The sequence below is a fragment of the Amphiprion ocellaris genome, chromosome 4, assembly GCF_022539595.1.
Source record: "Amphiprion ocellaris isolate individual 3 ecotype Okinawa chromosome 4, ASM2253959v1, whole genome shotgun sequence".
NCBI lineage: Eukaryota > Metazoa > Chordata > Actinopteri > Pomacentridae > Amphiprion > Amphiprion ocellaris.
In genome coordinates, this window is record NC_072769.1 from 22,630,628 (window position 1) to 22,655,794 (window position 25,167).

General features: G+C 38.1%; 1 protein-coding gene across 1 annotated transcript in view; it reads right to left on the bottom strand.

Moving 5' to 3' along the window:
• lcor (ligand dependent nuclear receptor corepressor) overlaps positions 1-25,167 on the bottom strand; it is a 120,358-nt gene that overhangs the window by 48,840 nt on the left and 46,351 nt on the right. Inside the window, exon 2 of the mRNA XM_055009589.1 lies at positions 6,685-6,750. Within this exon, the coding sequence (XP_054865564.1) occupies positions 6,685-6,750 (66 nt within the window). The remainder of the gene's footprint in view (positions 1-6,684; positions 6,751-25,167) is intronic.

Below are 25,167 nucleotides of genomic sequence, written 5' to 3' on the forward strand. Positions count from 1 at the left end.
CAAAAAAATTTTGAAGCCCAAATGTCCTCCAGTTCTGGAATGACCCATGTCATGTTTTACAGAGAACATCCCCAGACATGCTTCTCTCTGCTTCAGCCCCTCTGCACATTGGACCCCTATTATTTTGTGACATATTCCATGCGTATTATACCATTATGTATTGTTAAGTTCCTTATGTTTACACCGTTATGTTTTGACTACTCTATATTTCATTTTTCTACAAAGCATGTGATTTGTCTTCACACTAAAAATACATGTCTTACTTTATGATCTTCCAGCTGTGTGTCCTCCACAGACACCATCCCTTCAAAACATCAGGCATGACTAGAATATTCATCACTATGTATTTTATACACGTTTTAACTCTATTCTTCAGTCTCATAGCATTTGCCAGAATTACATCAAGAATATTATATTTAACTAAAACTGAAAAAAACAACAGTATATTCCTGTGGGAACACTGTCATCTCTTTGCAATTATTATAAAGAAGGTCTGTTGGTGTCACTGGACTCCTGTTTTTCTTTGTGTGTGTGAGTGTGTGTGCAGGTCACATGCGTGGCTTTCCCAGTCACAGTTCAGTTTTGTCTCATTTTCCTGTGAGACACGGAAGCAGGCTTTGTTACCGCGCTCCCCTTTCTCATTCTATCTGTGCTTCCTGCAGTAATGAAAAAGCCAGAGGTGAGCTGTGCTTGAACCCTGTGGTTGTGTCACTAGCAATGTCCCCATGAAGGCGCCAATTAGCTGCCGTCCCACTGGGAGCCTGACCCCCCACCCTCACACCTGACAAGAGGTGTGTGTGTGTGTGTGTGTGTGTGTGTGTGTGTGTGTGTGTGTGTGTGTGTGTGTGCAAGTTTGTGAACGTGACGGAGACATCAACACCGTTTGTGTGTGTGGTCCTGCTTGACAATCAGTTTGTTTACATGCACTTAAATATGTATTAATCAGTGTACTGTTTCTGCTTTTTACAAAACATCATGAACAACCTGAAATTTCTTAAGAAAAATAAGTTCAATTTCAACAACATTATGCCTCAGTTCATCATTTACGCATTACGACTTCCAGATCAGAGTGTCTACAAAGACACACAACATTTAGTCACAGGTATCTGGAACTGAATGATATAGTATTTTACTTTATGATCAAAAGGACAAAAGTCAGAAAAAAAAGACAAAAAAATACAAAAACAAGACAAAAATTACAAAAGTGAGAAACAAAATGACAAAAAATGAAACAAAAAAGTTACAAAGCAACAAACAATGGACAAACGACAAAAACGAGACAAAAGATTACATAAATGACAAAAATGAGACAAAAAATGACAAAAGCCAGCAACAAAACGACAAAAAATCACCACCAGTGAGACAAAAAAAAACACAAAACAACAAACTGATACACAAAACAATGAAAAAATGAGACAAAAAAACAACAAAAATTAGACACAAAACGACAAAAGCACAATGAGCAATATAGTATTTTAATTTATGATAAAAACTTGTCATGGTCTAGAAATTATTTTAAATTTACAGTTTTACAAATTTGTAATTTGCAGTTAATGTCTTCTCTGTAATTTTTACACTTTACAAAGTCACCCCACGGACCATATTGGACCCTCTGGAGGGCCGGTTTTGGCCCGTGGGCCGCATGTTTGACACCCCTGCTGGATGCGCAGGGTGAAAACATGAAAAGTAAAACAGTGTATATCTGGCTTTGTACTGTACTTTGCATTCGGTATCACTAAAACCAGAGACCCCTCACACCCAGGACACTCTCTTTTCTCCCCTCTCCCCTCAGGAAGACGCTACAGGACACTTGGAGTCAAAACCAACACACTCAGAAACAGCTTTTATCCACAAGCTGTCAAATGTCTTCTCCCTCCCCCCGAATGTGCAATATTTATGCTTAATTACAATATTTATGGTTGTGTAGGGTATTCATATTATGTGCAATAATCATGTGCAAAGCAGGTCTCTAACCACACAGCTTCTTGTCCATATTTGCTCTTTTGTATATTTTTCGGCTGTATGTATTTTTAGTCTGTGTTTCATATTGCTTCATGTAGTTCATTTTTTAATGCTGCTAATACGGAGAGTGATAAACTGATTTTCACTGTTTTTGCAACAATTCTTAGACTTATTCTATTCTATTTAATTTTATAAGGAAGTGGTTCATTAATATAAGCGTTAATGATGTGTAGCTAACTAATGGACAGCTGTGTATGAGGGTCCCTGTAAATTTACACTACAAAAATTGTGACTTTACAATTTCTGACCTAATAGTTTAACCCTCCCATTACCTTCAAATTTACTAACCTCTTTTATCCTTGGGGTCAGTTTGACTCCAGCAGTTTAAACCTCCAGAAAATCATTATAATTAAAATTGTTCCCCAACTTTATGTGTCAGTGCAACCAAAGTTTCAATTTCAATAAAAAACCCCACCCACTCCCCTTATACATCCAGACTATCAGAAATCTGCAGATCACAATAAAATCAAACTGACTGACCTAAAATTGGAGAGAGAGATTTTTTTGGTGTTTCAATGGCTTTATATTATTGCAAAGAACAGACTTTTGTTCTCTATAACATATAATGAAAAACTATTTCTGTTCAATTTGACTCCAGGAAAAACGAACACAATTTCAAAATGTTTGTTGCATGTTTTAGTGACCTCAATATCATCCAAAACAACCAAAACTAAACTGTGTAAAATGTTGATATTTCTTCTATGTTTTCTAGCTAAAAGCCTCAAAGAACTCTGATGCTACAACATGTGTACAGGACACTGAAAACATATCATCACATTAATTTTATATTTACCCAGTTGTCCCCATTAAGTTAGGAAAAGTCATTAAATATGAAGAAAAAACAGATGTCAATTGTTTATTTAGAGATGTTAAACATTGACTGGGGTCAAACTGAGCCCAAAGATAATAGGAGGGTTAATAAAGACGGACTGACGGATAGCCAGCATATGTCCTTTCTCTAAACAGCATCACAAGGACTCTTGGGAATGCAGCTTATTGCTAAAGCAGGAGGACGACGGCCCTTTGAGGCAAAGTCATTTATGGGGTTTGTTTTTCCTTCAAAGCCCCAAATGTAACCTCTACGTTGCACTCTTATGAAATCTAGCGATTTAAGTGTGTGTTTTGTGAGTGAAGTTCATTGGGGCCAGCTCTACTTGAAGAGGGTTTATACGTGTGCGCCTATGGGAAAAAGTGTAATGCATGAGTGAAAATGACGTAGAAGGGCCTGAAATATTCTAAAAATGCCTTAAGTTGGTGGGGGATGGGTCACATGACTCCCGGCTGCCATGTTGACCTTGTTTCTCCGAGAGAGAGAGAGCGTTTGGTGACTTCCTTTGCACTGGGCTCTGGGGATCTTTGCTGCCTAAAGAACACATACTGTAATCCCTCTCAGTGCTGTGCGTTGCAAAATGACCTGCACACAAATACACTGGTGTTCAAAGGAAGCCCCTCAAAACTGTAAATGTGATCCATATGTAAATATGCGGCAATATTTTGCATCAGATGGCTCACAGAAGTGATGATGTAACATTGCATCAACACTCATCGCTTGCATCGGGGAATTTTCATTTAGATCTCTATTTAAATGACAAACTGGAATATCAGATAGCATTTCAGCCGCAAACTGTTAGACAAAGGTTGCAAATACTGAATTTGGAATGTCGTGTCAAATAGCTCAAATGTGCTGTATGATTCTGAACATTAATATAGCATACAAAAAGCATTAATTCAGCATGTATTGTACTCTGAGCTTCTCTGTTCTGTGTTAATGGCAGTGCAGGTAGTGCATGTGAGTCCCTCCATTTCAAACTGTTGGCTGTCCTTAAACAGAATTATCGTAATCGCAATGTGGAAGAAAAAAACAAATCTTAAAAACATTTTCTTAACCCGTATTTACAATTATGCTTTTTTCTTCAGACGAAAGAAATACATTTTTGAGTCCCTGAACAGCTTCGATCGGATTCTTGCAGCCTTGCTGGTCAGCAAATCCAAGCGTGTCCACCTGAGAGTGTATCTGGGCCTGTGGATGTGACGAGGACTGGGCTGTGATCGCATATGTAAAGTTGCAGCCAGATTGGAGCATGTACAGGCTAGTTAGACAACATTTCCTGTTTCATGACGAAACATCAAATTTCTGGGGCTGCCATTTCCACGTACTCGGACTTCCTGTTGGGTTTCGGCCATTTGTGCAAGAGGCTTTTTGTGCGTCCTGATGTGTTATGTACTCCCAAATTTCGTAGCTGTAGGTGAAACGTGGTTCGGGGGCTGAATTTTCATAATACTGCAGGGGCCACAAATGTGCAATTCCCCTATCTGTTTCACTCTACCTCATATGTTTTCACAGGACCAGACTGGAGCAGAACAGATTCGAGCAGATTAAAGGAGGGACAGGTCAAGTGGAGATCACGCTGAACTAGTGAGAACAAATTAATACGGCCAGTTAGTATGTTTTACAAATCAAAGGTGGGCCACTTAGTATACGGAGATGCAACATGCGTTTGTACAGAACTGCCTTAGTGAGGAATACTTTGAAAAACAAATTTTAATTGGTTATTCTACAGTTCAACCATCATAGCTTCATGGACGTCTTCGTATATGTCCTCGGTTGATCTACAGTTTATGCCAGGTTAAAGTGAGGCTTTTGTGATGTGAAAGTTAGAGACTCTTTAAACTTCTGTCTTTGTGTTACTGTCGGCTCAGCAGGGAAACACTGTAGCAACACAAAGAGAATGTTTTACTCAGTTAGCTCTAGTTTGAGATGATGCCAATTTTAATTGACTGACTCAGAATGCTGAGGCCTCACATTAAAACCACATCAACAATTAAATATAATTAATCTCTGACAGCTGTTATGAACATAAAGAGTGATTGCAGCACCTTTAAACTATTGTTTCAAGGCTTGAAAAACAGTGCGAACACATGCAGGTCCATGGTTCAGAAGCATCTAGATCAGGGGTGTCAAATTCATCTCAGTTCAGGGGCCACATTCAGCCCAATTTCATCTCAAGTGACCAGTAAAATCAGAGCACAATAACCTATAAATAACAACTACTTTTTTTTCCTTTGTTTTAGTGCAAAAAAGTACATTCTGAAAATGTTCACATTTAAGGAAATCATGAACAACCTGAAATTTCTTAAGGAAAATAAGTTCAATTTCAACAACATTACACCTCAGTTTATAATTTACACATTAAAACTTCTAGATCACAGAGTGTCTACAAAGACACAAAACATTTAGTCATCTGGAACTGAATGATATAATATTTTACTTTATGATCAAAACGACAAAAGTCAGACAAAAAACAACAAAAACAAGACACAAAGTGACAACAAAATGGACAAACAACACAAGTGAGACAAAAAAAACAATGAATAAAACAAAACACGAAATGATTAAAAAAAGACAAAAAAACTGAAAGGAAACACAAAACGACAAAAATGAGAAAAAACACAAAAAGGTGAGACAAACAAAAGTCAGTCAAAAAACAACAAAAACAAGACAAAATACTACAAAAATGAGACACAAAGCGGCAAAAAAATGGACAAACAACACAAGCGACACAAAAAAAGACACAAAATGACAAAAATGAGACAAAAAACAACGAATAAAGCGAAACAAAATGATAAGGCAAAAAACACAAGCGAGACAAAAAGGAAACACAAAATGACAAAAACATGAGACAAACAACAGAAGTCATACAAAAAGACAAAAAACAACAAAAAGAGAAAATATTACAAAAATGAGACAAAAGACAACAAAATGAGACAGAAAACAACAAAATGAGACAGAAAACAAAAATATGAGACAAACGACAAAAATCAGACAAGAGACAAAGAACAACAAAAACAAGGCAAAATATTACAAAAATGAGACACAAAACGATAAGAACGAGAAACAAAATGACAAAAACATGAGACAAACAACAATAGTCAGACAAAAAAACATGACAAAACACGTTTGACACCCCTGCTCTCCAGTATGCTGTTGACTTGTACCATTAGCTGACGTCGCCAGACAGACTGGTTGTACTGGAGGCCGGTTTCTGTTGGTCATGCTTTGACTGTGAATGCCGTTTATCACTTCAACAGAATCACTGCATCTCTGCTGATCGGTCAGAGAGGCAGTGAAAAAGACGCTCTGCTGCCGGTTTGCGTCCTTCTCCGGCTCTGTTTAGCGCCATCTGTCAGGTTTTGGCATTAATTAAAGATGACCACTGTATGAATTAAACATATTGTTTTGTATTGTAAGCAATTTTGCAGCTGTGACAATTCTGTAGGCAGAGAATGCCTTTAAATCAATGGGGAGATGCCGGCTTGCTCATTGTCATGCTGCTATTTCCATTGAAAATCAATACCGTCTCACACACTGAATAAACACCAAGCTAAAATGAGAACCGAGCTCTGGTTGTGTGTGTTTATTTTACACGCAGCAAAAGGCAATCCACAAAACAACATTTCAGACCTCATAAGCAACAGTATTAGCAAAAAAATGTTGCCTTGATATGGATTTGTCTAATTTAACTCGTGTTGTTTGTTTCATTTCAGTTTCATGTCGCTGCTGTTTAATTAACTGTAAATAACTTCGTAAATTTGTTGTGGGAGTAAAGATTTTTCTGTTCGTACACAATTGATTTGTTTGTTTGTGTGTTTCTGCGTGTTTACCTTGAAACAGAGTGATATCTTTGACTAGTCCCGGCCCAAACAAGCCTTCCAAGATGCTCTCAAAGCCTGCGAGAAAGAGAAGAGACGTGACGTTAACGCCAGCCCCCACGTTTTACCATCAAAACAACAAATGGCAGCAATTAAAACACTGACACACACGATGGAGTGGCCCCAACGTTTGTTTTCAAAATGCAATATTTGCACAAGGAGACCGTTTTCAATCATTTTTCAACCCTAATTTTATCTTTTGATTGGAGGAACATGATGACAAAGTGCTTTTCCCACAGGGTATGTCTCTGCTGATACACAGTCTCCGCTAGCAATAAAGAACAGAAAGCAAAAAAGCAGAAAAAAATCCCACAAAACAGCAAACATGTGGTATATTAATAATTGTAAACTTGCACGATTTTCTATTTTTTGCAAACTGCAAAAAATAACCAATAGCACAAGAAACAAAGGTGTGTTTTTTCAGCACAAAGAGGCTGAAAAAACACCAAAATATCTACAAAAGATGAGGTTCAGTGAGCACTTATTATATATGTACACACATTATGCACACACACACACACACACACACACACACACACACACACACACCGAGTCGTCTTTTTTCCCAGCCCTTAAAGCAAATGAGTGCTTTATGTCTAATACACCAAGCTAATGTTACTCACTTTTTATTAACTGTAAATACCCTCGATCTGCTGTTGCCTGGCAACAGCACACAGGGAAACATAAATACATATTGTAATTTTCAACCTGACCCCCTCCCTTCTTTCTTTCTTTCTCTCTCTCCCTCCCCACCCCTCCACCCATCCTCCATTAAATGGAAATGGAGGCAGACGGAGAGAAACGGAGACAAAGACGAGTGCACAAATACATAGTTACCAGAGTGCACGCACACACATATAGATATATGTATCGTTAATAGTCTAGTTAATAGGAAGGATGATATTTTACTGTTAATGTTCTTGTTTATAGAGAAGCTGTTGCTTCCTTCACATTATGCTGCAGTCTTGTGTTTTTATCATGATGTTTGAACGCATCATTTTGTTTGGTTTTTTTCATTTCAGTCCTCAAACATAACATTGTGCCAAGTTAAAAGTACTTGTTAATCACCATACACTCTTGAATTTATTAACACTACAACTTCTACGGTAAACCATCCAGCAGGTTTGCTAGTTTTAACCATTTTGCCGCCTGGGTTCCTGTGTTCTACTGGTATAGCCAATATTGTTCTTCTTTGTCAAATGGTATCCATATCCCTTATCCACCTTCTTGAAATGTTATTAGGTTATTTCTTCCAATTTTGGTTGTGATTTCTATGGGTTTTTAATTTAAAATTTTTTTTTTTGACAGGGATTGTGAGCAATGACAAACAAATTAAATCAAGAGCAAAGAAAATGGATACTAAAGCAGAATTGGAAGTGTGAAAATGCAGAGCAAAGGAGCCTTTAACACTCCCCCACCTTCACACCAGGAAATTTATCGCATAGGAAATAAATTTGAAAGCACAGGTTTGGTGGTTGATTTACCGAAAATCCCACCTATTAAGTGTAAGCCTAACCCTAAATATATATATATATATATATATATATATATATATATATATATATATATATATATATATATATATATATATATATCGCTGTATAAGTGGAGTCAGCACTGAAGGTGAATGTCTGAGAGCGCATACGTTCCATTGCAAGAGAGATTGATAAACTGTATGAAAGTTTATCTCTGGTGTAAAACCATTACAGTCAGTCTCATTTCAACAGCAAAACCACCAACATTACAAGCAACCGTGATAGTTATTCCAGGTTTCAGTCCCACAATTAGTTACTGAATAAATGTGGTCGGTGTGAATCTGTAGTATTTTGTTTTAATGTGACATTTATTATGTTTTGCTGTGATGGCTACAGGATATGAGACAATTAGGATCCATTAGAAGTAAGATGATGACACACGTTCTCATCTGTACTTGAGCACATTGTTTTGAAACTATGAATGCTAACTGTGAGCTTTAATCTGATGCTGTTTAACCTCATGGTTACATTCCATTCTACTCATTTGGCAGATGGTTTTTATTTTTATATCTAAAACAATTGACCACATTTGTTCAGTTTAGCATAAAAATTTGCTTCAGTGTGTTTGTTTCAAACATCACTGAGCACATTCCTGATTATGGGCTTAAACGTGCAGAAATGCCAGTATTTGTGTCACATTGCCTTGACAAAAAGTGTGTAAGATGGTGTGTGTGTGAGAGACAGAGAAATCCCTCATTAGCAGCCCTTTAGTCTTTTAGCTTGTGTTGGCCCAGCGCCAGAAATAAATGAAGTTGTTTTATCCTTTAAATTCCAGCATGGCCTGTCATGTGGTGATGGTATGATACGCACGTCAACACACACACTCACACACACACACACACACGCACTCACACACACACACACACACACACACACAGGGTGGGTTCATCACAGGCAAAATGCTGCTGGAGTCAATTTTTTGAAACAGTGGAGAAAACTGCCTGGTGAATATGGAGCTGTAGCACTGAATGATAAATCCTCCAAACGTTTAATGCAGGGGTGTCCAACATGTGACTGGTGGACCAAAACCGGCCCTCCAGAGGGTCTAATCCGGCCCAAGTGCCGACTTTGTAAAGAGTAAAAATTACAGAGAAGACGCTAACTGCAAATTGTAAATTTGTAAAACTATAAATTTTAATAAATTATTTGTGGACCATGACAAAGAAAAATACTAAAATGTTCATTGTTCTTTTGTTGTTTTGTGTCTTGTTTTGGTAATATTTTGTCTTGTTTTTGTTGTTTATTGTCTTTTTTGCGTGACTTTTGTCGTTTTGTTTCTCATTTTTGTCATTTTGTGTTTCCTTTTTCTCACTTGTGTTTTTGTCTTATTTTTGTCACTTTGTGTTTTGCTTTATTGGTTGTTTTTTGTCTCGTTTTTGTCGTTTTGTGTCTTTGTTGGCTCACTTCCGTCGTTTGTCCATTTTTTCATCACTAATTTGTTTTGTCTCTTTCTTGTTATGTTCTGTGTTGTTTGTCTCATTTTTTGTCATTTTGGTTCTCACTTTGCTGTTTTGTGTCTCATTCTTGTCACTTTGTGTTTGATTTTTGTAATATTTTGTCTTGTTTTTTGTCTTTTTTTGTCTGACTTTTATTGTTTTGATCATAAAGTAAAATACTATATCATTCAGTTCCAGATACATGTGACCAAATGTTGTGTCCCTTTGTAGACACTGTGATCTGGAAGTTGTAATGTGTAAATGATAAACTGAGGCACCATGCTGCTGAAATTGAGCTTATTTTTCTAAAGAAATTTCAGGTTGTACATGCTTTTTTGTAAAAAGATAGTTCCTTAAATGTGAACATTTTCAGAATGTACATTTGTTGCACTAAAACAAAGGAAAGATTTGGAGTTGTTGTTATTTCTAGGTTATTATGCTCTGATTTTACTGGTCCAGATCACTTGAGATCAAATGAATGTAACCCCTGAACTAAGATGAATTTGACACTCCTGATATGTTGCAAATAGACAATATTTAAAATTTAAAGATGAATCTATTTGTCACAGTTTTAAATGCTAACGAAAGTAGAGATGCACATCTCTTCTTTTTTGAAGCAGGTGAAAAAGAATCCATCACTCCTACATTAAACCCATTCCAACATTTTCCCTCCTCTTTTCTCACTTTCTCAAATTTAGTACTGCATATGGTGGAAAAACATCCCCCCACCACCCACCACCCACCACCACCCACAAACATCACTAAGTTCCCTTAAATCTGCACAAAATGCAAAATTCATGTGGCCTACAAAGGCGGCTTTGATAACAAAAAAAATGGAAGCTTCAAAGAATTTTCAAAAGGTTCATTTTTTTTCTTCCTCTCCAGCTGCCTGTATGCACAGAAATACAGCTCTGCTTTCAAGTCAGGGGGGGAAATAATTAGGGTTGGAGCGCTGCAGCGTGAGAAATCGTCCCTGGAAGTAGGAGTTACACGGAGCCGGCGCTATTTGGGCCATGAGATGGTGAGGGGTTTTACATTTTGAAGGGACCAATGCATGTCAAGCGGCGGCCTGTGGAAAGTAGACGATGACTCCCCCACAAGGCCGAAGCTGTGATTGGACAGATGAGATCGGGGGATGTGATTGGACAAATGAGATTAGGGAATGTGATTGGCTAGATGAGATAACGGCGACAAAGTCTCCTGAGCCACGGGCAAAAAGCTCCAGAAATGTAGGTCAGCTAGCGAGCACACTGTAGGCCCAAAAGCATTTACACATGACATGGTAGAGAGAGACCACACACACACACACACACACACACACACACACACACACAATATGGCATCTGGGATTTTGTCAGTGTGTAATGCAAAAACACATGTGAACATACACTCTCTTTCGCACACACAAACACACAGAATTGTCCCCAATCTCTGAAACCTCCATTGTGTCACTTCATTTCACTTCACAGAGTCCAGCAGCGCTGCCGAGAGCAGTGTGACACAAACTTAAGACACACACACACACACAAAAGTGCACAAGAAACACACACAAATACATGCATGGAGGGAATCACAAGACATCGAGCTAATCCATGTGCACCAGAAAGGAAAAAACGCCAACCAATAACTCCCAAGTATGTGAATGTATAAAAAGGCACAATGGAGCCTTGTTGATGGAGAAACCACTGCAGATGTGAGGATCTGACACAGGGATGGGATTCATGTTAACATCTATTATGTAGTTTTGAAACTATCGCTCTTATCTAACCACCTTCAGGCAATAAAAGTAACAATCAAGGTCAATTTTGACAGTCATGGCACCTGCCGGCAGTAAGTGCTCACAAGTCAGATCAATTTTACATCACAGAATAACTCATTTCGCTCGACATAAACTAAATGTACTCTCCATCATGGTAAACACAGACCATAACTTGTTGTCTTTAACTGAAATGTCAATCTACCTAACACATATGAAACATACACTACCGATCAAAAGTTTGGGGGTCACTTAAAAATTTCCTTATTTTTGAGAGAAAAGCATTTTTTTTTTCAATGAAAATAACATTAAATGAACCGGAAATACATTCTAGACATTGCTAATGTGGTGAATGACTATTCTAGCTGGAAACGGCTGAAAAGCGAGAATCAAAACGACAAAAAAACAGACTAACAACACAATCAAGACAAAAAAAGTACAAAAACGACAAAAACGACACGAAACAATGAATAAAACAAAACACAAAATGACAAAAATAAGACAAAAAACACAAGCCAGATGAAGAGGAAACACAAAACAACAAAAATTAGAAACAAAGTGACAAAAACATGAGACAAATGACAAAAAAAGGCAAAAAAAATAACAAAAACAAGACACACAAAGAGAAAAGAACAATGAGCAATCTAGGATTTTACTTTATGATAAAACAACTTGTCATGGTCTCGAAATTATTTTAAATTTATAGTTTTACAAATTTACAATCTGCGGTTTATGTCTTCTCTGTAATTTTTGCATTTTACGAAGTCGTCCTGTGGGCCGGATTGAACCCTGTGGAGGGCTGGTTTTGGCCCACGGGCCTCATGTTTGACACCCTTGATCTAGGGTTAGGACATTGTTAATGTGGTAAATGACTGTTCTAGCTGGAAACGGCTGATTTTTAATGGAATATCTACATAGAGGTACAGAGGAACATTTCCAGCAACCATCACTCCTGTGTTCTAATGCTACATTGTGTTAGCTAATGGTGTTGAAAGGCTAATTGATGATTAGAAAACCCTTGTGCAATTATGTTAGCACATGAATAAAAGTGTAGGTTTTCATGGAAAACATGAAAGTGTCTGGATGACCCCAAACTTAGTGTATATCAGTTCCAAATATTGGTTATTGACCTTTCTTGATTGGCAATTATCAATATCCACATCGGCTCTGTAACAAACATATCATTGATCCCCAGCCCGAACGAGATATTGGATTGATTGAATTCCTCTAGCTTTAGATAAGGGTTCTCTGTATCGATTTGCTGTAACCCTGAAACTGATACTCAGACTTCTGGACCCACTTCTCACGTCTCACTGGAGCCTCTGTTTCACTTTCACTCCTCCTTCCTCTGTGGCTGTTTGGATCAACTATAAGCACATTTGATTTTTCGTAATGGTCAGACCTTAAAATCTAGTTCTGACAGACTATAAGCCTGCCCTGCCCCAACCCCGTACCCCTGGTAGGGTTAATTAAGTATTGATTTGATCAGGACCGAGCAAGGGGCCCCGCTCTAAAGGCTTTGGTCATACTGAATTATTAATGCTCATGCAGCTCTATTTATAGCTGATGTCCAGTGGTCACAAGAAAGCCAAACATTGGTTCCTCTGTGCTGCTACTCTGGGTCCCTGTTTTCCTTCCCTCTCCCTCCTCCCTGCTCATTCTCAGATTGATTCCCTCAGCGTCGGGTTCCTGCTGGAAATGGGAGTGATGCTGCTTCTCGACAAGCATGCTCTCGATGAATTTTTGAGCAGCTCATTTGCTCTCAACAGACACCAAAGCGGCGCTGCAACATCACTGGGAGTGTTTTATTTTTTCATCCTTTAATGTTTCAGAGCTCAATTTCCCCAGTGCCGTGTTCACACTGAGACAGATAAGTCTAGCTTTCCCTGAACATTTCTGAAAAGCTCTCCTCCTTCCACACACACTGCAAGAAAACTAATAAATCTCTTCTGGTTAATATGCAGTCAAGTTGTCATCTTCTTTCAATCCAGTCAGAAAGCTGAATGAGGATGAAATTTAATCAGCATTTGGAAATCCCTCCTCTAGAAGGCAAATCAAAACAGTATATTTTGCTGCAACGCACAATGTTATAAGAGAAACTTTTGTCACATTCATTTGTCTGGTGCTAAACCTACAGCCAAACGACACACAAACACAGACCTCACACAAAAATAAATAAACAGAAAAAAAATCTTGCCTCATAAGCAGCAAACACCAAATAGTTACCAAGTAGTTAGCATTAGAGGTTAGCATTAGTAGTTAGCATTCCAAAACCGGCCCTCCAGAGGGTCCAGTCCGGCCCACAGGACGACTTTGTAAGGTGTAAAAATTACACAGAAGACATTAACCGTAAATTGTAAATTTGTAAAACTGTAAATTTAAAATAATTCCTAGACCCTGGCGAGTTGCTTTGATTATAAAGTAAAATACTACATTCCTCTTTTGTGTCTTGTTTTTGTCATTTGTTCTTTTTTGTCGCTTTGTAACTTTTTGTTCTAATTTTTTGTCGCTTTTTTGTTTTGTTTCATGTCGTTTGTCTCACTTTTTGTCATTTTGTGTCTCATTTTTGTCACTTTGTGTCTCATTTTTGTAATATTTTGTCTTGGTTTTGTTGTTTTTTTCTGTTTTTTTGTCTGCCTTTTGTCATTTTGATCATAAAGTAAAATATTAAAATCTAATTTTATGGTATCGCAGGTATTAGTTCCAGATACCTGCGACTAAATGTTTTGTGTCTTTATAGACACTCTGTGATCTGGAAGTTGTAATGCGCAAATGATAAACTGAGGCATAATGTTTTTGAAATTGATTTCATTTTTCTTAAGAAATTTCAGGTTGTTCATGATGTTTTGAAAACAGATAATTCCTTAAACGTGAAAATTTTTGCACTAAAACAAAGGAAAGATTTGGAGTTGTGGTTACTTAAAGGTTATTATGCTCTAATTTTACTGGTCCGGCCCACTTGACATCAAATGAATGTGGCCCCTGAACTAAAATCAGTTTGACACCCCTGATGTAGAGCATAAAAAAGAAAGCTGCAAGAACTACCAAGATGGAAGAAGCCTTGTACAAAAATCAGAACCTGAACTTTATCTGATCAATGCGGCAGCAGACCTCTGATCTCCGTGATATAGCAGCTCTAATTAACTGCAACAGTTTCCACAGAGGCTCGCGTTTGCACGTAAAAATAACATCCTGTGCGACATTATTCTGGGTAATTCTTTGCACTTTGACCTGATTGTAACGTCCACACAGCAAAACATATAATCCACTCCGGTGACAATGAGAGACACAGTGAGGGGACACGGAGACGTCACATGACAAGTCAACAAGCAGAAACACTGGGGCAGGAATCCACTGGCAGACAAATCTATTTTTTCCACATATGTTCCATATTTCCTGTGATTTGGATTCAGCTCACAGGGACTATACGGCATGCCTAATACAGCGATGTCTCAGAATGATATTTATAGTTAAACTTGTAGTGGATCTTTGTTGTGTCTCTGAGAATGTTTCTCTGCATGATTATCGTTATTGGGGGGCCATTTTGACACACCACTCACAGGAGGATAAAGAGTCCTGATATGTCCTAACATCCACATGATATGAAGTTTTAGATGTGTGTCTTTTCTTCATCTGCTCTTATGGATTAGTTATTCATACCGGCCACAAACCATAAAAACGAAGCGTCATTCATTGGGCGCTCAGACTGAAATGGTGGTCAAAGTAAACAAAAGTGAAACATGTGGGTCATTCCAGAACTGGAGGACATTTGGGCTTCAAAATTTTTGAAAAATAAACTTTCTCTTTACAGTTTTCTGCTCCATATTCATCAATAATAGGTAATAAACTATCAAAGGCTTGATTGGCTCAGCTTACACATCAATGGTACCATTTTTATTCCATGTTTTATTTATTGTTTGCTAACCCTACTCTAATCACAGTAACAGGGTTGCTAATCCATGCTAATGTGATCTTTTTCTCAGCAGTAGAAGCTAGATATTTAGCTGTTACTGCTGACCAAGAGGACAAACTGACTGATGGAAAACAGTCAAAAGAATTAGTCTGATCCTGATAATATGAGGTAGAGTGAAACATTCAATGAAGGCTGACAATGTGATGAAAATATGAAAAATAGAAGAGAGGACATAGCTTTGCTCTATCCATTCTTTTGGAAAATTAATAGATGATGTTAATTTCAGCATTTCCTGTGATTCTGTGTTTTCTTCTTCTTCTACCAGCTAAAAAAGTTATGCTAACAGGGCTCCATGCATAATAATTTTTATTTAAAATATTATGTTGATTAAAAAAATGCTTCCACAATTACAAGAGACATCAATGAACAAAATAATACCCCCCAAAAAGGAGATTTAAGTTTCATTTTAACAGTTTTTTTTTTTTTTTTTTGATTCAATTTGGTCATCAAGGGGGTGGGACAAGGGAAAAATGGCATTTTAGGGGGAACTCCAGACTTATTTGGTATTTTAAAAAGTATTTTCAAACATTCTTTCCTCTCAGTTTTTTTAGGTTTGTCTCAGGACAAGTACATTTACACAACAACTGCATGTTTTAGTATTTTGTACATGTATTAATGAAAAATTTGATGGTTGGGATGTAAAATGTCTTTTAATTCTGGAATGACCTAGATAGCACCCAAAGAGAACCAGATTTGGGGGAACAGATAGAAACATCTGGCAGAGTATTGGATTTAGGTTGACATTAAAACCAAATTGAAAGCATTGAAAGCATTGTGACTGATGTTGAATTGATTTTCATCTATAACTGACACTGAATCAATATTGATTCAACTATTAGACAGAAAGTAAATCTAACCTCCATTTCAACTGATTAAATCATAAAACTGTGGTAAATCTATATTAAATAGCCACATTCCATGTTGCCGTGATTTCTGATCATCAATAACTAATAAACAAATATGTTGCAGCTCAAATTATTGATGTTTTTCTTTATTTTCCAAAAAATACACAGATTACCAACTGTATATGAAAGATGGATGCAGCCTCCATGTCTGAAAAGTGAAGCCTTAAACCTGCATTCTTTCAAACAGGCAGCAGGAGGCGACTCCTCTGGTTCCAAATATATAGAAGTCTATGAGAAAACTACCCAACTTGTAACTAGATTTGTTGCCTCAATAAACATCTTCCCATTGAGTTTATGGTCTCTGTCACTAGTATGTCTATTTCGATACAGCATGATGTTTATTTGGTAAAGTATGGCGCCATTTAGAGCACAGTTATGCTCATAAGTTTACATACCCTGGCAAAATTTGTGAAATATGGTCAATTTTTTGTGGGAAATGTGTTTGCTCATGGAAAAACCTTCCTTTCATTTAGGTTTAAAGTTATTTACTGTCACACATCTGCTCTGATCGTTCATGTTTTCATTAAAGGATGGTACATATTTTACTAATTCTGCCAGGGTATGTAGACTTATGAGTAAAACTGTCTAATGCAGGCTGTTTTTAGGGCTACCTTATGATTGACAGGCAGCTAATGTATGTGTGGTATCCTCGAGTTCTCAGTCCGATCCACCCCTCACTCGCTCGTTAGCATCGGTTTCAAAAGAGCAAAATGGTGGCCGCCAAATGTCAAGCTTGAGGCTTCAAAGTGGTAGTCCACAAACCGGTGGGTGACGGTGCCACGCATCCGTCTATTACATACACTCCAAGCCTCAGAAGCAATTCTGTCCATTCTTTGTAATTGCCTGTTAAAGCCAATTCTAAAAGCTTCTCTCTCGTCTTCGAGGGACTTTTTAGTTTCCATGCAAGGTTCATGACAATGTTCTCATGTCGCCTCAAGGAACAGCTGTCTGGCTTGACTGGATGATGCCTGAATGACTGCTGCTGCAAAGAAATAAAATTCAGTTTGACCTTGCCCACAGTGCCTCGATGGAGATCGAGTGTCTGATTTCAAGGCTGCAGAGGACAGACGAGCAAAAAAGGATGCTTTAATGAGGCACTGCAGGAAGGGAATATCATAGTTTGCCTCTAAAAACATGTACGTTTGGTATCGCAGTCATCTGCATGTCTGACAATGTATCAGCTGTTCTGGTATCTCAGACTGTTTGGTTTTGATTATCTACATGAGTGTGAAAGCAAGGAACACCAGGCTAAAAAACTGTTTCTATCCACAGGCCATCAGGCTACTAACTCACTGACTCACCTGCAATATCTATAAAAAGCAATATTTCACACCTATCTCCTGCCTTTGCACATATCAACGCCTGCTCACATATGACAGTATTGTATTGTTTACATATGACAGTATTGCACATGATGCTAACATCTGCACAAAGAATTTATTTTTTACAATTTTTATTTATTTTATCTTATTTATATTATATTCTTTTTATTTTATTTGTTATTTCAGTTGTGTGAAGGGAGCTCACAAAATAAGAATCTCATTACTCAGGGTAACCACCATGTTCCTGCTGTGTTTATGACAATAAAGTTATTGAATCTTGAATCTATTGTGCATGCAGCATTTTGGATGACATTTAAAAAAAAAAAAAGTAAATCCTTGGAAGATGTGGAAACTTTAATGTAGGTTTACTGATAGTTGGAATATTAGAACGAAGGGCATTTTTTTCTTTAACAGTCTATCTTAGTATTCAGTTTTTTTTATACAGCACAGATTCACAACATATATCATCTCACAGCATTTAAAATAGTAAAGCACAGACCTGACCAGTATCTTGATAAGCTTAGTCTAAACCAGGCGTGTCAAACATGTGGACCGCGGGCCAAAACCGGCCCTCCAGAGGGTCCAATCCGGCCCGACTTTGTAAAGTGTAAAAATCACAGAGAAGACATTAACTGCAAATTGTAAATTTGTAAAACTATAAATTTAAAATAATTTCTAAATCATGACAAGCTGTTTTGATCATAAAGTAAAATACTAGATTGTTCACTGTTCTTTTGTCGTTTTGTGCCTTGTTCTTGTAATATTTTGTCGTTTTTGTTGTTTTTTGTCTTTTCTTGTCTGACTTGTTTTTACTCATGTTTTTGTCATTTTGTTTCTCGTTTTTGTCATTTTGTGTTTCCTTTTTGTCTTGCTTGTGTTGTTTGTCTATTTTTTGGTCGTTCTGTTTCTCGCTTTGGTCACTTTTTTCCTTGTTTGTGTCATTTATGTAATTTTTGTCTTGTTTTTGTCATTTGTCCATTTTCTTGTCGCTTCATAGCTTTTTTTGTCAAATTTTTTGTCTCTTTTTTGTTTTGTTTCATGCCATTTGTCTAATTTTTGTCATTTTGTTTCTCGTGTTTGTCATTTTGTGTCTCATTTTTGTAATATTTTGTCTTTTTTGTCTGACTAAGTTGTAATGTGTAAATGATGAACTGAGGAATAATGTTGTTGAAATTGAACTCATTTCAGGTTGTTCATGATGTTTTGTAAAAAGACAATTCCTTAAATGTGAAGTTTTTTGCACTAAAACAAAGGAAAAAATTGGAGTTGTGGTTATTTATAGGTTATTATGCTCTGGTGGGGCCCACTGGAGACCAAATTGCGCTGAATGTGGCCCCTAAACTAAAATGAGTTTGACACCCCTGATTTAAACCAAGGTTTGTGTAAACTTAAATCATCAAAAATGAGATTTTGAATGTGGAGGCAGGGATTGTTTGAAGGATTTAATGCAAGTTTGGACAATTTTGCTCTGTTCCAACTACTTCTATCTTTTCAAATCTTTCTTTTCTATTTGTTTTACACCATGAAGCTGCGGTTTAAAAAGAGCAGTGCTGCATTTTTGTACACACGTAAGATTCCTGGAAAGTGAGCAGTCATTTAAAAAACCTGAAAACACAAAGCCACGTAGAACAGAGAGTGAGCAGTGATTCACAAACATCACAGCGGAGGAAAGATCAACTAAATCCTTTTTTCTCTGCAGGAAAACAAACTTCAGTGAAACAGTTGAAACATTTTTTTGTGTGACTGTGCGAGAACAAAAACAAATATAAAAGCTTGTTTACGAAGAGTCACAACCACCTCTGGCATGGAATGTGTGCACATGCATATATGTATGTGCATGTGTGCATGTTTGCGTACGTGTGGGCGTTTGTCCTGGAGACTGAAGAGGAAAAATGAATAAAGCAAATATGTGCATGATTGGCCAAAGGCGTGGTAAAACACAGAGAGACTCAAACAAACAGCAGGAAACGAATCAAAAAAAAAAAACAAACGCACAACCTAAACACGCTGTGTCGATTCAATCTGATGGCTTCTCGGCAAACCAAATCCCTAATCTCATCTCATCTCTGAGTCTCTGAAGTATCCGCTGATGAGCTCAAAGGAGGCTGATGTGTGCTGGCAGCTATTCCTGTGACTAACACACCAGCGGTGCACTCGCATGGCGCACACACACGCCTGTTAATGCAGCAGAAACACTGGAAAAAGCAATCAAAATTGGGCGGCGTCTCGAAAGAAGGCAAATCAATACGACAACGGCCACCATCACGGCACGGATCGGACCGCCAGGTTTGGAGGGTTTACTTACTATCTCGCTGTAATTTCAACATCTGAACACACGCTCATGGCTTGGGGAAGGCATGGAGGAGGAAGAAAAACTAGGTCGAGCACTCTGATTGGTTGACAAATCAACCCTTAACCTCGAACAAGGAACGACTGGATGTGTGCAACACATTACTCTTTTCAGGCACGCAGGGCGCACAAGCAAGGCTGGAAATACAATCGATTGGTCAAGGCAAATTTGGGCCCGTTTCCCCCATAATGCACCGGGGCAGGCTTGGCTGGGTGTGGTGAGGCTGCTCTAAATCTGCACTCGCTCCTCTGTTTCTGCAGCCAAGCAAACGTCTCAGTGGGAGGAAAAGAAAAAAGAATCATCCCAATTACTCGTCCAACTATCTAATTATTTCATTATGTGATGGAGAGCAGGAAGGAGGATGAAGATGTGTCTCTGCGCTTCCTTTCACCCTCTGTGCTCCACTCCTGGTGACGACACCTGGAAATATTTAATATTACCTCTGAGCTCTGCTTCCAGTCAGAGCGGCGCAGAGGTTTACAGCTACTTTCTTCCACTTTAGCACTTCGTTTCACCTCCAATACAAACACCCCTCGCATTTCTGCCCTCCCAGTTTAGCAAGTTTTCCCTCTCGGCTCCCCGTTAGATTGAGGAGAAAGTGAGAGGAGAAGGTGGTGCAGGCATGTGGAAGTGCAAACAAGAAGCTAATTGGGAACAATTAAAAGGGAGATGGGGCTGTTTGTGTAAATGAAGGAGTACGTAGGGCAGGGGAGGGGCGGGTAGCGGTGGTTAGCCAAGTATTAAAGAATGGGAGTGGTACTGTTTGTATTCTTTTATTTTCTGCCAATTACCTTGCTTAAGTGCTAAACAGTAGGGGTGCGATGGAGCAAAAGAGAACAGATGGTTGAATGCAGGCCGGACTGATGCTGAACTGGAAAGCTGCCTTCCTTTCTGAGTTCCTGTGTGAAATAACAGCACTGAGGCGCCAACAAATGAGAATCTATCATTTAGTAAAATCATTCTGCTCAAACTGAGAGTTTAATGTGAAGACAAGTACAGTAGAAACACACTGGAGCCTCAACGCCCCGTCTGAAGGTGTTGCTGTGCAGAAAGTTCATGCAGAATTTCTTTAACTGATTCGTTCATTAATGCACTGACTTGAAAAGCGCAATTGTTCAGATTATTTTAAATAGACAATATCAATGAGTTCTTACTGTTAATACAGAACCTGGAAATACTCTCACTACCCAAGAAAAACCTGTTTCATTACGCTAAAGGCAGATGAAAAATCAAGCAAATTAAACTTCATTGTGTTTAGGAGCTGCACGTATAAGTTATCAGATAATTGTAGTGCTACAGAGGTCATCATGTTTTACTTAAAGACAGATGCTGGAGATCAGAATTGTTCTGACGACGGGTGGCTTAAAGCCTGTCCAGCGAAGGAACAATGGAGTCAAAGGAAAATCTGAACTTCTGAGTTAGAGCATCAAGCAACATCTCTCCTGCCACAGTTTTAGCCTCAAGTCTACAACAAATTCTCATGGATTTAAAAGAGGAATATGGAGTAAAGGCCAAGCAGTTATCAGCCTGCTCAACTATTACATAAAATATTCAACTTTTTTTTTCTGTATTTTTTTCAAATCTTATAAAAGAAATAAATTTAAAAACTCTGGCGGGACTTTGCATGACATAATTCTGTGGGGGTCATGCAAAGACCCGCCCACAGAGCTACCTCATTGGTTCCACATCACAACTAATAGCCAATCAACACGTGTGTGTGTGTGTGTGTGTGTATACTTTGGAATATATATATTTTAAATTATTTCAAAACTGTAATATAAATACATATTTTTTTTCGCTATTTTTTTCTATATTTAACCCCTGGGTTTTAATCGTTAAACAACATTAAAAAATGCATTTAAATTAAGTTTTGTGTTGCAGTTTGTGCGAAAATCTGACACCCAGATTTAACTTTTTGCTGTTGATCACTTCCAAACACCAGTAATCACTGTCTGCCCTGTAAATAATCCCATCGGTCCAGCCCTAATATGGAGCTCCTGCCTTTCAGCTGCTGTGTCATTAATGTATTCCCGTGTCCTTGTTTTGAGATGCACTTTGTGATGAAAAAAATTTAAAGAACTAAATAATTAAGAGTGACTTGTGACTTGACAAGACGAGGTGTAAAATGGGTCAGTGTCTCGGTTCTGTTTACTGTGGCTTCCTATAGGATGTCTGAACAAGAACAACACGCCGACGCATGAACTCTGTCACAACACACCCTGAAGATGAAATAATAATGAAAGCATGCACCACATTCCGCTTTAAAGAAAGTAATTACATTAAATGAAATTACATTTCTGAAGTAGATTTGGACCTTTGATCCAACTCAATGACAAACTATGCAGCCTTCTCTCCTTCCCCATTAAAAGGACAAGAGTCTCTCATTTCTATGGCCAACACATGCTCCTCTTCACGCAACTGTATAGATCTTTCACGACGCTACAAGGTCGCCAAAAAAAAAAGAACGGAGAAAATAAAAGGAAAAATTGCAGAAAATGGATGTCACAGAAAGCCAACAATAAAACAAGAAATGAATTGCAAATTTTTCAAGATGCCAGGAGAGCTTTGGAACATTTTATCTTGCTCATCAACCTCTCTTCAAATTCTTTTCAGACAAAACCACAAATTATTTACAGTTTAAATGAGAAAAATCTAAATTGTTAGCCAGCAGCAGAGGGGGCAGATAAAAGAAAGTTGTGAAGTTTTAAACTGGGACTGAGACCTTGCCTTTTAAACACCATCTTCCTCCAACAAGCACTCAGAATCATTTCTAAATGGCTGCGATTTGCATTTGAGTGGAAACAGAAGCCTTTCAGGTTGAAGAGGGTGACAAACAGCCCAGCCTCTGGCCTTGAAATTCCCTCTTTTGTTCTGTATTTGTCTGACATTGTTGCCCTCGTAATGAACGTCAACCAACCTTTAGCCGACCACAAACACATCACCCACATCCACCTGCTCATTCACCCACAGAATCCAGTAGGGACTTTTGTGACCCCAATGGTAATACAATTATATCTTTGAGCATCAATACCATCAGGTTCTGTTGTGTGATCATTTATTACATTTCCATCACATGTAGCATGAGAACAGCAGAAAGTAGGTAAGACTACTATGTTCTCCGAGAGTTGGCATAGCAACCGATGAAGACCAGCCTCAATCGACTTTTAAAGCCGAACAACAGAAAATGATTATGGCTCGTCTAATTTGCTCTAATTAATGATGATTAGTATCGGGTAAGATAACTGTTTACGTCAAGAACGTGCAGGAAAAAGATGAACTATTAGCTGAGATCTTTTAAAGATGGAGGCGTTCCCTGAGGTCTTTGTTAACGGGGCATTCAACGAGGGAGTCGATCAATCCTACAAGCAGGTGGTTGAGAGGACGTTGCTTAGGTTGCAGGTGTACACTATCAGTCAAAAGTTTAGGGTCACCCAGACAATTTCATGTTTTTCATGAAAACTCACTTATATTCATGTACTAACATAATTGCACAAGGGTTTTCTGATCATCAGTTAGTCTTTCAACACCATTAGCTAACACAATGTAGCATTAGAACACAGGAGTGATGGTTGCTGGAAATGTTCCTCTGTACCCCTATGGAGATATTCCATTAAAAATCAGCCGTTTCCAGCTAGAATAAAAATAAGGACATTTCGAAGTGACCCCAAACTACTGAAAGGGAGTGTATGTAGACTGTGAAGCCTGGAGAACTGCCTCACCTCCACCAGGGGAGGACTAATGTGCCTCAGAAGGTCTGCATGCAGAGGCTTCATTATCAAGGGATGTCTCAGGCTGTTTATGAACCAGAGAGGGATTACACTTGGGGTTTGTTCATGCAACCCAACTTTGAGTTTTTGTTGTGTGCTTACATGGTGGTTTATGTCCGATACATTGAATTGAAACTATTAAACATTCATTTTAGATCAGGTTCCACAATCAGTCCAATTTCATCTCAAGTGACCAGTAAAATCAGAGCACAATAACCTATAAATAACCACATCTCCAATTTTTTTCCTTTATTCTAGTGCAAAAAAGGTACATTCTGAAAAATTTTATGATCAAAATGGCAAAAGAGACAAAAAATGACAAAAAAACAACAAAAACAAGACAAAATATTACAAAATGAGGCACGAAGCAATAAAAAATGGATAAACAACACAAAAAATAATGAATAAAGGGAAAAACAAAATGATAAAAATGAGACAAAAAAATGCAAGTGAGACAAAAAGGAAGCACAAAATGCCAAAAATGGGAAACAAAACGACAAGAACATGAGACAAACGACAAAAATCTGACCAAAAAAGACAAGACAGAATATTATAAAAATGAGGCACAAAATGACAAAAGAACCTAGTATTTTACTTTATGATCAAAACAACTTGTCATGGTCTAGAAATTATTTTAAATTTATAGTTTTATAAGTTTATAATTTGCAGTTAATGTCTTCTCTGTAATTTTTACACTTTACTAAGCCGTCACATGGACCAGATTGGATCCTCTGGAGAGCCGGTTTTGGCCCACGGGTCACATGTTTGACTCCCCTGACGTACATGGTGGTTTATATCCGATGCAATTAAGGGAAACTATCAAACACTCTATCGAACTATTTTCTTATTCTTCATATGGTTGATATTTAATTGCCCAGGCCTATGATACCGCGTGCATCAGTTTCACAGACGCTCTCAGAGCAGATCACGGAAGTGTTTTAGCCTCAGATCTGATGAGGCGACCGTCTCAGGCTGTGAATCCTGGTTCATCACCGGAAGCTTTGTGTGAGCAGCGCTCATGCTGCCGCGTGGCAAAGTTTCAGCATCGAAAGCAACACGATGGGAAAGTTCTGCTGCCGTGGCACACGAGTCAACAATCACATGCTGAATCTCCTTGTTAACATCAAAGAGCTGTGAAACTGAGGTCTTTGTCTGCTTCATTATCTCCTCATACGGAGCCTCTGAGCCCAATCTTCCACTGGTAATTACTATCAAGTTCTTTGCGAGGGGAGGTGGAGATTTGATGATCTAAATTACCATTTTTTTTCAAGAGGGTAAAGCATAATGGCTCTACTGTTTAACAAAGAAAAAAGGCAAACATCCACAGCACAAATGAGGCGCTCTACCAAATGAGAAACATCCGGACTCAGATGGAAGGCAAACGAGGGTGA